Source organism: Anoplopoma fimbria, chromosome 21, assembly GCF_027596085.1.
Source record: "Anoplopoma fimbria isolate UVic2021 breed Golden Eagle Sablefish chromosome 21, Afim_UVic_2022, whole genome shotgun sequence".
In the NCBI taxonomy this organism is placed as follows: domain Eukaryota; kingdom Metazoa; phylum Chordata; class Actinopteri; order Perciformes; family Anoplopomatidae; genus Anoplopoma; species Anoplopoma fimbria.
This window is the reverse complement of record NC_072469.1, coordinates 21,476,070-21,493,280: the sequence shown is the minus strand read 5'-3', so window position 1 is coordinate 21,493,280 and position 17,211 is coordinate 21,476,070. Positions and strand designations below refer to the sequence as shown.

Sequence of the window (17,211 nt, the reverse complement as noted above, 5' to 3'; positions counted from 1 at the left end):
TATTCTCAGAAATATGTAATCGAAAATAAGAACATAATTAAATCTAGCATTTAGACATTTTACAGATATAAACACATCAAAAAACATTTCTTTTTTTTTCTTCATGATCATAAATGAAACTTAAAGCATTATCTTAAAACAGTAATTCCTCACATTACATTATTGTCTATGGTTATTATGTTGCAGATACCACTATACCTTTTTGTTCAACCTTACCATCACTTTGCTAAATGCGTTACATCATCTATGACTGTGTGTACCTATATGTTTAGCTACACTGCCATTTACAGCTTTGAGCAACATTTAGCAAAGTTCGACAGAAAATACATCCAGGAAATCTGGCAATTTGACAACACAGATTTGGCACTTGTGGGCGGCAGAGTTCACTTTCACTTTGGGATGTCAGCTCAACCATTTCTGAATCCATAAATAAGAGCAGAGCGTGGAAAAGAAAAGCGGAGGATGTTTGTAAGAAGACCTTGTGCTTAAATCTGTCACATATTGAGCTATAAAATGTCAGTGAGTTTATCATAATACAAGTCAGGCAACAAACATGTGGAAAACACAAATATGATATTATATTAACACAACTGTGACATGTGGCTGACTTAATTAGAGAGAGATGACAACATGAACATTTACGGTGTCATATAAGAACATTTATTTAGTCAGATTTCATCCATTTATAAGAACCTCATATCAAGAACATGAGCTGTCAAAGGTAAACATTTCTGACTTTGTCTTTGATCCATACCTGAGTAATGACACAGTAAGATACAGAAGTAAAAAGTAATTCAATCCAAATATCAGTCTAAACCAAAAAAAAAAAAAAAGAATCTAACAAATACATTTTGATTTAAACCAAACCCAAGACTGTCAGGTGATAGCATAATGTATTTACACCAACAATGTTGCAGTAATAAAGGCATTGATACATTTACATAAAGGTACTGGCACTTGGTGGGACTCATTTCAAAATAAAACGCAAACAGAATAAGAATAGCGATAGGGTAATTAAAAGCAGTTCATGTGAAACATTTGAATAACATTACATATTTTTGGAAGACAATAACATCTTAGCTGTTTCTTTAAAAAAAAAAAGTGCTGTTGTATTGTGACAAGTGCTCACATGACCACCATTCATCTCATATCATGGAAAAGTCAGCATTACTAATATATTTGTGGCCGTAAATATTTTGGGGAAGGAGGACAAGATTAGATGCTAGACATGATTCAAGCTCAGCACATTGGATTTGCATGGTACATGTAACGGCCCACTGATTCTGACTCCGTATGTCGGATCTTATTGTACTTATCAGATCTCATCAGAAAAGGAAAATAAGGCGAACAACCTCAAACACGAGAAAGGCAAATTAAAATTCATACTTTGCTGGTCCTTCTCAGCCCTTCACCTGATAATATCTGGGAGGAATATGAGATCTCAGAGGAATATGAGGTGTTGAGATAAGTAACTGTGAAGGTGGAGCTCCGGGGACCTACAGTGCGCTCATATATATGGAAATCTGTCCCTGTCTGTGTCACACTTCTTAAGCAGACCTGATGCAATGGCCTTCACCGCCCTCAGAGTCTCGGTGCAGGTTGGGTTGATCAGGGACTCAGGCAGGAGGAAGCCAAAGTGTCCTGTATCCCTCAACTCAAACGCAAACGCATAAGTGATCCCGTTTCTGTAGGCCCAGTCTATAGAGCTGCCTGAGCTCACATCTGTGGAAAAAGTTAAACAAACAGAATAAGAAAAGTTAAGGGCAGTTTTCTGTTATATAATTATTTAGAAGTACTTTCACTTAAGTAACATTTTGAATGCAAGACTTTTTTTTGTAAGTGTTGCCTAGCTACTTAACTTAATGATTTGAAAATTATTCCACCACTGCTGGCAACAAATTGTCTCAATTTAAGGTGAGTCTAAAAGCATTTCCTTCTTACTGGTATTACATCTCCTCTCATGGGGTACGTTCAGTGCAAGAAAAAATAGATTTTGTATTTATAGAAAAACTGGCACTTCTGCCTACTTAAAAACATGAATAAGAATCAATTTTCCGTTTTGGCAAATTAAAAAACACAGATGAGGTTGCACAAAGCAACAAGTGCGAAATGACAAATAATCCATTCTGTTTTGTTTTCTAAACTTGGAAGACACATGAAGACAAGGAGCAGTACTCACACAGGGTGGTGGAGGCGGGTCCATATCTGTACCTCACTCCGTAGGCAGAGTACAGGGCCGTCACTGCATTGTGAGCTGCTGACTCCTGGACAGTGAAAGCAGAAGGCAGGCTCATTAGTGATAATACATATATGTCTGAACAGTAGGATTTAATATCAAGGCGTTCCAGTGAAGTAACTCCAACATATGGATGGATAAGTTGGTTTATTATCATGGATGTCTTACCACGCAGTTGAAGTTGGGGATCGTGGCATACTTGTAGGAATATGGGTAAAGCAGCATTTGGGCGTAGGCGTGGATGGATATATATGCTTTGACGCGTTTCTTGTGCTTGCGCAAGAACTTGGCGACGGCCTTGACTTCGGGTTCAGACTCGGGGAAGGGACCACAGTAGGTGTCATCACAGGGATGAGAGGAGGCCCCCTCCTCTGGGAAAAGAAAAGAGAAAAAAAACATTCTACTAATCACACCGTAATATATTTTGATCATAATCCATTTAGATTTTCAAACTTGTTATTAAAATAGTTCTGATCTTATATTCAGTGACAACAATTGAAAAATAAATCACATTTTAATGCAAAGGAAAACAGTCCCAAACAAAAAAAAAAGGCTGCATTGATGTTTGCATATAAAAGTCCTCTTGATACAAGTCATATCTATGAATTGCAGGAACAATGTAGTGGTCAAAATTGTAGATCATTTGCATGGACTTCAATCAGGCTGAAAGTTATCTCAGAAAGCTATCTCCTGATTTATGCAGTTCTCCAGTAGTCCATTGCTAGAAATATAAACTATGGAGTTTTCTGTGAAATCAGTTTAAATTTCCACTTTGCATATGTATAAACTCTCAATCTTTCATGTACTACATGGCCACATAAACATTTCACTGACGTCAGCTTTTAAATCAAGTCCCAAAATAGCAACTTTGTGATTTAATATTCCTTCGAGACAGCAAAACGTGGTTCCTCAATTTCTGTCATCTGCCATCACATCTGTATGTCTGTCTGTACCGCAAACATCTCTGATAAATTATCAGAGCCCTCCCACGGTGAAGATGATGATTCAGCAGAACAGCCCACCCATCTTCCACCAGAGACCAAATGACATCAGACACAAGTTGTTGTCACCACACAAATATTTTAGCCACAGCTTACACTGATAAATAGTCAGAAAAGAACTACATCAGCAACAGATTACAGGGAAAGTTGCAGTGTGAGTGTCTCCATGTGTGAGAGAGAATCAGAGGATTTTCCTCAGATTTCAGCTAAAGGTCAGTGTTCTTGAACTCACCACACCATTTCACTTTCCAGTTTCTGTTGGCATCCACTCCTCTGCAGTGGAACCGGTGATTTTTGGACCGTGTTTTTCTCCAGAACCGATCCTACAGAAAAAACAAAGAGACCGTCACTGTGTATGTCGACTGACCGGCAGACAAATGGACAAATGAAGCTTCCTGACATCTCCAAAATAGTCCATCTGTCACTCATTCAGCTTTAGTTGGTCTTTTAGTTTTCATAGATGCTTATACTGACATAAGGGCTGAAAACTGAAAAAAACAAACACATGGTTATCGCTCTGCTGTTTAGTTTTTCAATTACAATGTCTAAACCACATGGACACAAAATATTCAGTAAACAGCATTGAAAGTATTCAAAATATTTGAGTAGGAGTGATGTGTTACCAGTTATTATTCTGAATACATGCACCTGAATAAAATAATTGTGTCTCGCTGATAGGCCCTACATTCTGTTAGGTATCAGAATACTTCAGAAAAATGACTAAAAACAACAAAACATTCACACTCAGGCTTGAAAATGAAAGTAATCAACAGCAGGATTTAGTCTCTGATGAGCATGTAGAGAAATCTGCAGTACCGTACCGTAGTCCAGCTGAAATGATATCCATCCACATTGAAGACAGGCATGATGTAGAAGTTGAGCTGGTTAAGCAGTCGTCTCATCACAGAGTCATGCTGGTATGAGTTGATGGCCTTAAATTTATAATATAAAAACAGTATAAGTACAGAGCACAGATCTAGACTGCTGTTTAATCATACAATTTAATTTAATTACTAAGCTATGTTTTCATAATTTTTTAACCTTATGCAGGATTGCTAACAGAGTATTTTCAATGCACAAGTGCAGTAGGTTAATACTCAAGACTATAGATGTCAATTGGAGCGAGGAGATCTGGGTAAATACTGCTTATACCTGCTCTTTAAACAGACTCAGGCCAAAGTTAATATGCTTTAAGCCTTAAACAAAGATGGCACCCTGACCTCCAGTGGCTAACCTGAGTTACTACATGACAGTGGAGCCACATTTTAGAGCACATATTTGAGCTAAGTTTAGCATCTTTGACTGTTTTCCTGAGTCAAATGTTTTCCCTTGTTTTTTTATTCTTCCCATCTCAATTTTGTTGTCAGTCTGTTTCTGATTACATGCTGCTATTTGTCTTTTCTCTCCCTTAATCACTCACCCTCTACAACCATTTATCCTTCTTTGAAGAATTCCCAACTAAACTTGTAAGTCCATGTAATGGCCTTAGGTGAGTTTGTCAAGCTTTAGAACCATCACATTGAAGGCCATTTCAGTAAGTGTCTGCAGACGGAATGACAAAAACTTTTCTGTAAGTGGTATGCTCCGGCATGTGCATGCGCTACTTAATAGTGGCACATGTTTAAGTTATTTTCTCCTCCACATCAGCTCAATGGGTTACTAGTGTTTGAAATATTTGTTAAGCCTTTGTCAAGTACACTAAGCAGAGGTCTATCATGAAAGCATTCCTTAGAAAAGGCTGTGACTCAGTGCTCTACACTGACATTTATTGACTTTTCCTTTAATTATCTTAACGTTCTGGTTCCGTATTGCAAATCCCACTCATCTGGCATATAAGTAGTATAAAAGAAGCCATTAAAGGTTCTCACAGTTAATGTCTGCCTCTGGTCTGATGCCATCCTCCCTTCAGAGGGTAGTAACTAAGACTTTAAGGGTGTGATGGAACTTGTGTGCACGTTTGGATTATGTTCACCATCTGAACAATAAAGGGTATTCTTCAGGATTTGCATAACCGTGCATGACGAATGAACAGATGTTCACATTTTGTTGAGGACCCTAGTAACCAAACATCACAAGCTGCTTGCTGCAGACTATCATTTAGATACCAGACATCGTTGAAACATGCATTGATGCAAACAATGGAGTTCAAAGAGTGTTTAGATAGTTAAACTTGCAGAAAAACAAAATTACCTCTTTGACAAACCACTGACAGAAAGCCGGTCCTATCCACTCTCTGGCATGGACGCCACAGTCGATCCACACAGCTTTCTTCTGATGACGACTTCTCTTTCCTACCTGACAGGAGACACACAAGTCAGTTTTCGAGCAGCACAACTGTGTTTTTGTACATTATGTGAATTTTCAAATGTGTGCGTCTCATGCTTTCTCTCCTACCTGAAGCACATAAAGTGGTCTCCCCTCGTACGACTTCCCGATGGAGAACATGTCGACAAGGTGGGAGTTGGTTCGGTTCATCTCAAACATCCAGCTCTGGATCTTTGGGACAGAAAATAATGTAGAAGAATGAATGTCACTCAAGGATTTGTTTATGATGTTTTCAAGAGTAAATGGGCAAATTAGAATGGTTTAATGAGCATCAAATTGGTCAGACAATTAAAAGCGATTTCAAAGCTGGAGGGAAAATCTTCTTAAACACACAAATGTATAAGTGCCTTTGGAGTGTGTGCATTTGTGCGGGGTTTTGTCTTTGTCTGCATGTTGTGTCTGCACACACACACACACACACACACACACACACACACACATGCGTGCATATGTAAGTGTGTCTTACAGCGAAGGAGAGGATCAAAGCTCAGAGTACTAAAGATTTGTGTAGCCTCTCAGGATCTGTGTGTGGATTAAATGCTGCTTCATAGGGCCTGATCGACCTGGGAAAACACTCGACAGCTGTGAAGTGTCTGAAGCAGAGTGCGTGTCTCAGTGTGTGAGAACACGAGGCTGTGGGAGAGAGACCTGTGGAATGGGGTAATTGGGAGTTTGAGAGCACCTTAGAGAGGATGTTTGTTTACTCTGTGTGAGAATTAGATTAGGGAGCAGAGGAGAGCAAGAGATAGGTAGGCCGGTGGATGCTGGGCTTCACACCTCTTCCAGAGAGTGGTAAACCTCGTAGTCATACTGAGACGCTGACCTCCGCTTGCGAGAGGAGCGATTCCCCGTCTGCTTTTCAATTTCCTTCTGCAGATTGGAGATAAACACCCTGTGGATGGAGGAGAGGAAGTTAGACAGACACATGATAGACATGATAGCCAACCACTGTGACATCTTTACCAATAAAATATAAACACATGAGGACACTTCCCTAGAGAATATTAGTATAATAATAATACTAATAATAGTATTTTCAATATTCTCACCTTGTTAAGAATTGGTACCACTTTATAAAATTAAAAAAAAATTGGTTGTATTACAAAAGATTATTAGTTGTAATATACTGTTTATTATTTGTAAATGTAATCATTTGAGATCAACAATAAGCTATCAAAAACTCTTTTAGGTTGCCTGTTTGGGTTGCTGCTGTTTATCCCCCTCTTGCCTTACGTGATCTTTCGTTTTAAGTGAGTGAGTGAACCAACAATAAGTCAATAAGAAAGAGTCTGATGTTATAATAAGCAGTCAGGCCTGAAGTTACTGTGTATGTAAGTGTAAGTTCATCATTAACAAAGATTCTAACTAACAAGTCTGCAGTTAATTAATTCATTCATGGCTGTTTCAATAGTATGGGAGGGGTAAACAATGTAAAACTGTAGCCTATACAAATATCTGCACACTCAAAAAAAAATCTAATAAAGAGCTCAATATGAGAGAAAAAAGATACATTCATGGCAGAGGAGGATATAAGCTACCCAAATGGATATGTATCTAGGGCTATAAATATATCAAATAAAACAGAGTGCAGTACCCATATAGCTACTGTAAAACATAAAATAGCATATACAATTACTGCAGATTCAGCATATATTCCCATTTAGTAATTAATTACAGCAGGCCCCTGTTTAAAATTGTTTTAACATTGGTAGGTCAAGGGTCCTTAATGTCTTGTTGATTCATTCCTAACCGATGATGCAACTGCTCTCACTCATCCCTCTTCTTTTCAACATCTAAACCAGTTTTCTACATCCGCGCTCAGCCTGTTTGATAGCACACGTGATACTAGTTATGCTACTGCTATTTATAAGTAAATGAAATATGTTGTAAATGCTCCAAAACCATAATTATCGCCATCATTATTTGTTTATAGACTCCTCCAGCGTCTCATCTGACCCTATGCCTCCTCACTTCCTACTCCAACCTAAAACAGAAGATGTGATCTGTTTTCATAGCGGCTATGTGGGCAGCCAGACTCTCCTAAGATACACTTCCTTGTGAGGTCCTTATATGTACAATTCCATCCATATCTACTTCAATAACACTAAAAAACATGACTCATATCCCCAAGAGTAAAATGAGATCTTTGACGCCTCACTCCCTACAACCCAAACCACTTTACCAAAAACGGTCCCCTGCAGTGTAAACCATTTTCTCAGTCAATCAAAAACAAAGTAGAAAAATAAACCTCATCCTCAGATCTTCAATTCATCCCTCAGGACAGAGATGACAATGGAATTCTTTCTAGCTGCGGCTGCTTTGATAAAACTCCATTTCAACGATAATTTTGATGAGGGATGGAGTGGGGAGATGAAAGGGCTGCTTTGGGAGCAGATTGGGAGGGGCTCTGATGTACTATGTATGTGTATGTGTGTGTGTGTGTGTGTGTGTGTGTGTGTGTGTGTGTGTGTGTGTGTGTGTGTGTGTGTGTGTGTGTGTGTGTGTGTGTCCCAGCTTTGAGGAAGCTTTTTTGCATGCAAAGGATAGTTGCCTCTGCATGTGCAAATCATATATTCTGGCTGAGGAGAGCTGGGTAATTGCAATGCCCTTTGGATAACAGATGTATCTCTGGGTGTAGACACTCGGCTAACAAGATTACCAAATATGTGAGGGCACACAAGCGAGCATGTGTGTGTACTGTGGTTTGTTTCTCTATTAATTGCCAGTGATCTTTCCAGTCTTACCGATAATCAATATGTTGCTGCTTTAAGCGTGCATGTAAACTCTGCGTATCATTGCTTTTCACATGGACATCCACAGTTGCATTTTGACAGATCAGTGTAGCACTGTTGGGCTGCCAAAAGTCCACCTAAAGGAGCAAGACAAATATATTAGATCAGGGGTTACAGACACACACACAACATGTGTCATTTAAAATAACAAAATCTGTATATCTTGTGATATTAAATCTGGAGAATCTTTTGAAAAACTGTTTATAGACAACAATGATCTAACTGGAATGTCTGTTTTTGACTTATCCAACAAATATAATGCAATCCAACACCACTGTCTCTTTTCGCCAGATTTAAAATTAATCCCAGACTGCAAGGGAAGAATCTTTTTATGAGGTAACATGAGGCAAGGGATTACTGTGGCACTTTATTCAGTCACAGCTATAAATGTAACTGATTGTGGAAAAACTGAACAATGACGTTGACAAGAATCTTTATTTAATGTGGATTTGTTACGTTTTGGCTGATACCCGCTCCACTTAACAAGACCATTATTAGCACTGATACCGATCCGGTTTAAACACTAAACTAAACGAAAGTTAAGGGTTAAAGAGCATATGTTTCAGAACAAGAAGTGACCCCATTAAAGGCCTTATTATCTTATCTACCGGGTGTTTAAATTAGCACCAAACATTTGGTGCTGATGACCAAATTGTTTAGTTAAGACCTGGACAGTTTAACATTCCTCTAGTCTCTACCTTCAAGCGATGGACTAAATCGGGGGCATATTGATGACTCTACAGCGTTAATGGGGCAAAACACACTCTGATGTATCCCATTAACAACCTGCAGTGAATGATGCTCCCTTCCTTTTCCTCTAGACCGTTTGACCTCATATTAGCTACAAAAATCCTGTCTTTCAGCGCCTGTTATCAGGCCCTGATACTCTGGTCTGTTAGCTTTAGCACAAACAGCAGGCCAACCGTATAAACACAGACATCGTGTGGAAACTGATAAAATAACAGAGAGAGCTGACCTACAAATGATACACACAGTAGTCGCTGCAGAGAGAATACTGCACATTCAGAGTTTCTGCATCCTCAGCTGGCTTTCATTTGACATGCAGGTTGGCACACATGCTTGTTAATGTGTCAATTGGTTTAATGGTTTACAGAATGCATACCAGATTTATTTAACTTCGTTTAAAGCTAGAGTGGTAGAAAATCCTCAGTTGGCTTGTTTGGTGCCCTGGAGTAGGGCCTGCTCTCTGCTGCTGCGATTTTACGACATTACCATATGGTTAAGTACCCCAAATGTTTCACTCCGCTGTTAACCAAACAAATTCTTAACACATACGCCTAAAAGGCACTTAAATATCCCTGATCAGATAACATAGCTCCTCACAAATAAGTCTCTCAGTTTATTTAATAGCTGTATTTATGAGCCCTAAAGATGCATTCTTTGTCTGCTTTATAAATAAATCTCTTGTGTCCTCATTCTGAAAGTTCTTCTTCTTTTTTTTATGTGTGTCTGTGTATACAGGGTAGCTATAAATTAAATTTGTGTTGTTTTTGGTTGATGTAACACAGGCATGGGCAACACAAGAAAGAAAAAGTTATAGTTCAATAAAAAGAGCTGGCTTTCCTTAAGGCATCTGCGGTGAAGCTGTAGCTTTAGTTAAAGAAAAAGAACAAGTCACCAAAGTACAAAACATTTTTGCTAGTGAATATCCATTATAACCAAAATACCAGCTGTTTGACAACATTTTGGGAAATATATTTTTATTCATTTTCTTGCTCAGACTTCGATGAGAAGATCACTCTCGTGTCTACAGTAAATATGAACTACAGCCAGCAGCTGGTTAGCTTAGCTTAGCATAAAGACTGGAAACAGGGGGAAATAGCTAGCCCGGCTCTGTACAAAGGTAACAAAATCCACCTACCAGCATCTCTAAAGTTCACTAATCAACACTTTCTATCCTGTTTATGTGCCAGATTATTTCTTGTTCGAGGTTGCCAGGCAGCGGAGACCCCAAGAAGTTAGTTCCCCTCATTTCCAGACCTAAAGCTAACCGGCTGCTGGCTTCAGCTTCATATTTACCATATTTATCTCACAAAGATACTTTGATGATGTCTTCATAAGACAAATGCTGAAGCTAAAAGGCAGTAAATAATGGAATTACTCATAGGAAGCAATGACAGCAGCCACTGTGATTGAGGACTGTACATCTGTTTAACAGATTTAATCCCTGGAACATCTCAAACAAAACTTCTAGGATCCAGGACAGAGAGTCACTCATTCTGTCATCGCTCCCCTCAATCAACACAGGAGATTTTCTATTTGTATCAGTCACTGTTACAATAAGCCAATTCATCAAACAACAGAATCAGCAACTGTTTTGATGATCAATAAATTCTCTAAATCACCTCTCAAGCAAAATGAACAAACGTTAATTATAATCCAGATTCCCTATTGTGAAAATTTGCTTATTTTCTTTGTTTGATGTAATAATAACATGAGTATCTGGGTTTTGGAGTGTATGAAAGTAATCTGAAGCCATCAGCTATGGTTTTTAAGAAAGTATAGATCAAATTGAAATAAAGATCAAATGATTCATTGAAAATAATCATACAGTATTAACACTGAATATCTCATGTGCCATTTCAGGTACAGTCATGAAAATGTTCTCCAGGAACTGAAGTGTTAATTATTATCCTTTTTTGTAGAAATATCTTATCTTTACAATGCAAAGCTCTGTTGAAGGTATTTGCTCTACTGAACATGCATTTCTTCCCTAGGCTGCCTAGAGTTCACCTGCAGTCAAACAGTGAGTCCAGGACTGTGAGGTTTACTTTAAACCTGTATTATCTCTTCATGCAGCCTTCTATTTAGGTATCTTCAAGAAATGCAAAAAAAACCCCCCACTTATTCAAATTATTTTTTTGAAATGGCCTCCTTCACAGGTCTGTAAAGGTTTAGGTTAAATGTAATGTCAATCAACCACAGAATATAGCCAAACAAATAGCTTGGATAATGACTAAAAGAAGTGTGTTTTTTCTTTGATGATGGATCTGATTCTTGATTCTCTTGCTTTCTGCAGTGCCCAGTAGTTGTGTATTATGTGACCCTATGGCTAGCCTGAGGCTGAAGAGTTTGTCTTTGGCACTGGAGGCATGGCAGTGTGGCTAAGCTACTGAAAACACATGTCCACAGCTGTCCAAACAGTGGCTGCCACTGCTTCGGTTGGCCTTGGAGCACCGTGTCAGCTGCCCTAACATGCGTAAAACTTTGGCCATCTCTTGACCAGCACCCTGGCTCTCTCCTAGTATCCCTCACCACAAATCAAAAACATTTACTGAATCCTCTTTTATGCCTTCTTCTGCTCTTTCCCTGCTCAGAGCAGTATTGGTTCTGGACCATCAAACTAAAGCCTGACCTGAACCCGAACAGATGCCTTTCATTACTGTTAATGTGGCGTCTGGCTGCACTAATACAACCCAAGAGGACCAAACCAAACTGGAGAAATGGACCACACTACCACGGGGCTGCACGCAGATCCAAATCTCTGCAGCTCTCTCAAAGAAAGTCTCTGAAATGTTTTCATTGGATTCTTCATATTTTATTTACTCAGTAAACTGTCGAATTACATTTAATTTGTATGGAGCAGTTAGTTCAAGGGAATTATTCTGGACATGAACTTCATTTAAACTCAAGAAAACAAACTAAAAAACTGTCACAGAGCTTCACATCTATTTAAGATTTAAGTTAAACTAAATTCTTTATTTATTCAGTACATTTAAATCATGTTTCATCGTTTCATTTTTTAAAACATTAGAATGCAAATATTGGTGGACCTCCAAATTTTGATAAAAAATAAAGAGAACAAAACCTCAATGTTTTCAATGGAAGCTACAGCCCTTCATTGACCACCATTGTTTTAATATATAAGGTATTCCATTGTGGCTTAACACTTTATGGCTTAATATTAAAATGTATCAGACACACTACAGGACTGCTATCGGTTGATATATTGACTTAGACTAGGTTTGCTGTAAGGCTGCACATTGTGCTTGTATGTTGATCTGTTAGTAATTTGTTAATACTGGAAAATTATCTCAAGCATCACACTTATATTCAAAAGAATGCTTTGGTCTGTCATAAGCACAATCCCCCAATTCCTCTAAATGCACTCATCTGCAGGGAGATAATAATACTGATAAAGTGATTTTTAGTTTATTCAACTGTTTAATGAATTATTCAAAGAAGGTCTTTGACTATTTGCTGAACAAGAATGTCTATAATTGCATCATGTTTTTCTGCTTTATAAACAGCCTTTGCTGTGTATTGGCAAACCTAAACAATGTGAACAGGAAGGTCAACAATGCTCCTGAGGCTGATGGGTAATTATTCCCAAATGAGTCTGGGAAAGCAGGCGAGGTCTTTGTGTCCTCCAGGGTTTCCCCCCTAATTTCAGTAGCTTAAAAACACATGTTCATATAGTTTGTAACTGAAAGTGATCCAAACATTTAGACATCGTTTACGAACAATTTTGAGTTTTTTCCCTCCATTCTTCTCAAGGGGTTTTTCCTCTCAACAGTATCTTGGTCTCTCAGAGGAGGGAATATGTCCTGGCTGTCACGGATGGCTACACTCGGCTGCTCGCTATCTCTCTGTTCTGCCTATCGACGTCCCCGGGCCCCTCTCTCACCATCCAAACCCCTTTAAAAACCAGTGTCTGTGACTACTAAACTATACAATGTGGACAGAGTAAAAGCATGACACTTTTAATATGGTTTTCTGGAAACACACACAACAATAAAAAATCTAAAACAAAGACATTCTTTTAAGTAAATGATTTCAAATGGTGTCTGATGGGGATCATACTGTCAACAATAGATCAGAACAGTGAGCATGTATGTGTATAAAGAAATATGTGCCAACCTTCATGTGTCCCAGAATTTTCTGGAGCACTTGGACCTCCTCGTCATTACTCGGGGTTATCCTGAAGATTTGATCACTGCAAAAAACAACAGAGCTCTCTTAAGTGTCGTGTTCAAGCGTTTTTTTACGGCACTAAAATTCACTGTAACAGAGCAAGATCAGAACATTTCAAAAACATCTAGGCCATGGAGTCCCAGGTAATGCTACCTGCTATTGTGCTGATTGAAGGTGACACTTATAACAGCAGATGTCTGATTGTGAAATGGGTGGTTCCTCTTTTAGAGTCCTATAGATGACAGGGTCAAACCCCATTCAAACAATCTGTGTGTGACACAATTAAAGGATTATATTTCCTCGTTTCTAGCTCTACAGGGAGCACCTGAAACTATTATTTGGTGGTTACAGTAGCAGCTACTGTTTCACATTTTTATACTGAAATGAATCATATACCGATATGAGCTGTAGATAAAACACAAATAATCAACTACTTAAATGTGATTTACACTGCAACATGTTTTGTAAATGTAAGATGTGTTAAACAAAATATTAATAATTCAATCTTATACTGTAATGTGAAGGCAGAGACATCACACAAGGTGTTTGGTTGGTTAAAGCCAGAGATAGGTTGTTGATCATTAGCGTTTATTTTGTCCGAATTTATGATCGAGATGAGGCTTAAATTAAAGCTGTAGTGAGCTTTATTTAAACATATCTGGGCATATTAAAAAAACCAATGGTGTTTTTGCTGATTTAAAGAATTTATAAAATGTCTTAATTGACAATAAAGAAGTCAACTGCTGATGAAAGTCTATTCATTTGTTTATAAATACATAGGGCTGGGTGATAAATCAATATGATATTGTTTCATCTTTTAATAGAATAATATTGTGAGTAAATTAAATATTGAGATTTCGTGATACAAAATGAAGTCGTCTAAATTGCTAATAACAAGCACATACTAACTCAGATTTTAAATTATAAATAAAATAAGGGAACACACTTTTTTTATTTGTCAAGTATTTACTTCACACAAGAGTACACAAACCAAGTGGTTATTTCATATAGACTATCTATTAATTGAATTACCAGAAAACATGCTATATCCTGATATATGTTGTTATGGAGATATGAAATGACCTTTATCTGGATAGAAGATTTTAGCCGTGTCGCCCAGGCCTAGGAATACATTCTTGAAATTAGTTTTAATTCAATAAATAGACCATAACACAATATTGTAATTCTTCACATGTTGGTCTTGGCAGATCATCTAAACAAACACTTCAGCATATAGAGAACCTTGAGAGTCTTTCTAAATCTGCAGCCACATTTTTTATATTAAAACAAAGCTACTCTTTATACGTAGCATGAATTTAACACTGTGCTGCTTTCACTCTGCAGATCACAGTTCCTGCGGTTGACCTTAAAGCTAACATGCTGCCAATAATTTATTACAGTCTCTTAAGTAGAGACTCTCTGTGTCGGCCCAGTTACCTGGCAGAGGTTGTATATGTGTTCACTTTCAAGTCTCATGTTTTTTTTTTAAACCTCCTTCTTCCCCTCCCATGTTTGGCCCATTTCAAAGAGATTTTTACAATGTGTCACACAGGAAGTCGGGCCCCCTAAACAAAGGTGGCGGTCGGTCACTCTGAGGTTGGAGGAACAAAAGGGGTGCGGTTGTCCCACGTGAGTGGCCGCCCCATTTCTGCGACCACAACACTGTGCCCCAAAACAGCTTGTTTCCATGGCAACTGCGTGATAGAAGATGGACTTCAAAGCGTACATGTTTTTTGGAGGTAAGAATATTGTTTGGATGTGATAGAGATTGGGAGGGGGGGACTGAATCTAGACAGATTTAAAACTTTTAAAACAAGATTGTAGTAGAATATAATGTCTCAGTCTGAAAATATGTGCTTCCACAGCTTCAATCAATCCTCACTGATGCAAATTTGTCGAGTTTATGTATTTCTTTTCTTCACTACAGCACCACACACAGACCATGATTAAATAAAGTGGCATCCCAGAGCTCTACTGTGGTCCAACTTGAACCATTTCTCCATCTCGTAATGATCCTCAGAGATGACAGACTGTTTTTGTTACAGTGTTGGCCCTGGCCTTGTGCTTTGAATCTGCCAGCTGCAGGGCTCTCTGCACTCAAGGCGCCCTTAACTTGTCAGTCTGTTGATTCCCACAGCAGTGCTCTCTCTGGGATGGAAGCAATTTGTTTTAAACCAAGATGTTGACTCTCAGCAGTGTTTTGATTTAGAACAATCATCATTTCTCCATGTACGATAATTCTGTTACTGAATGATTTGAAATATTTTGACAATTGAATTCTTTTTTTAGACTAAAAGCTGTGTGAAGCTGAGATGAACAACACCCACCACATCCCTGATGTCTGAGAGAAACAGAGCCCACCATGAGTGCTACATAAGACCTTTTTATGTCAAACCAGAGGTGGCGTGAGGTACGCAATTTGGGGATTTTATCCAAAATATATGTTGTTTTAGAGGAGGGGGTTTGCAGCAGTGGTGGTCCCCCTCTGCCTGTGCTAAATTACATCAAATGCTCTCATCAAAAAGCCCATAAAATCCCTACATGCCCCAGTCATGTCTCTGACATGCTTACCCAAATTACTATATGTGTCCAGCTCCAGGTGGTCCCATTGGAGAGATAAGATAATCCTTTATTAGTCCCGCAGCGGGGAAATTTGCAAGGAGACCCTCTATTAGACTACCAGCTACTTTTAGGGTCTAGATGGGGAGTTGTGTGCTCCTCACTCAGCCTCATAAACATGCAGACAGACAGACAGACAGACAGACAGACAGACAGACAGCCTTTTGACAAAAAAAATGACAAAATGTCTCCTCTCGTGTGATTACAGAAAAATGTGACTACAAAAAGAAAATTGTGAGTCGCTGCCTTTTTAACAGCTATAATTTCTTTTAATGAATACTTTGAGCAGTTTGACTGAGCACTGTTGCTGCAAGCATCCCTAGTGTCCCATCAGACAACAAGATCAGTCTAGTCAACCAAAAAACGTTATATTATGTCTAAAACCAGAGATGTGACCCTGAAAGATGAAAAGGATGGTGAGCAGATACAGACTTGCTTTGTTCATTCTCTCTACTCTCAACATAAGATAAAGCCCTGTCTCTGCTGATAGCAACAGTGCTTCCTCCCTGCAGAGTCCACCAGTGTCTCCTGAGCCCCAGTGATGAATGGGGGGTCTTTACTCACCCTGCATAGCGGTTCTTGTAGAGATACGCACCGACGGGACATAGCACGTTACTGCAGATTATCACACAAGCCAGTAAAACGCCAAATGCGCTCCTGCGGTCCGGCTCCATCCCTGGAGAAGACTGCAGGCAGGATACTTTGGAGGATGCACGACAACTTCTCAGTGAAGAAATGTGATTGAGTCGGTCCAGTGCACCATCAGCAGAAGTCACTTTCTCTGCAGCAGGAGGTGCGAAAGTCGATCATCTGGATCATCTGGCTCGGGAGGGAACATCTACTACCTCTGTGAAGCTCTGGAGGGAATTGCAGAGTAGCAGCTCCTTTTTTTTTTTTTTTTTTTTTTTTAAATGAGGAGGACCTGAGTCACGTGGCCCGGTGTTGGAGTTGGTAACTGGATCCCGGATCACTGTGTGCTCAGAGGGGTCATATAAAGAGAGCCGAGAACACATGTTCATTCACGAAATGTGTTTTTTTTTATGGAAAATGACTCTTTACATTTTAAAGTAATGCCTATAGTTTTGTGTGGAGACATGAACTGTATCAAGTGACTCATCTTTATCTCTGCAGAACAACAGGCGTATTCTTCTGCTGGCTCAGGGCAGGTCCTTTGAAGAAGACACTCAGCTCTTTTCTTGTTTTGATAAAACTGTCAACTGTGCTCTGCTCTCCACTGGTCCATCTGCATAACATGATTAACATGATGCACACTGAGTTCATGTTGGTAATACCTGGTGTATTG

At 38.9% G+C, this 17,211-nt stretch overlaps 1 protein-coding gene across 1 annotated transcript; it reads right to left on the bottom strand.

The window, feature by feature from the left end:
* Positions 1 to 1,189: 1,189 nt before the first annotated feature.
* cpa6 (carboxypeptidase A6) lies at positions 1,190 to 16,582 on the bottom strand. Its single transcript, XM_054623284.1, has 11 exons — positions 16,473 to 16,582; positions 13,236 to 13,311; positions 8,307 to 8,431; positions 6,340 to 6,454; positions 5,632 to 5,733; positions 5,428 to 5,532; positions 4,059 to 4,169; positions 3,470 to 3,560; positions 2,405 to 2,607; positions 2,180 to 2,264; positions 1,190 to 1,722 (listed from the first exon to the last, which is right to left on the bottom strand). Exons 1-11 carry the CDS (start codon positions 16,580 to 16,582, stop codon positions 1,508 to 1,510), a joined length of 1,338 nt encoding a protein of 445 aa, XP_054479259.1. The 3' UTR covers positions 1,190 to 1,507.
* Between the last annotated feature and the right edge of the window lie 629 nt (positions 16,583 to 17,211).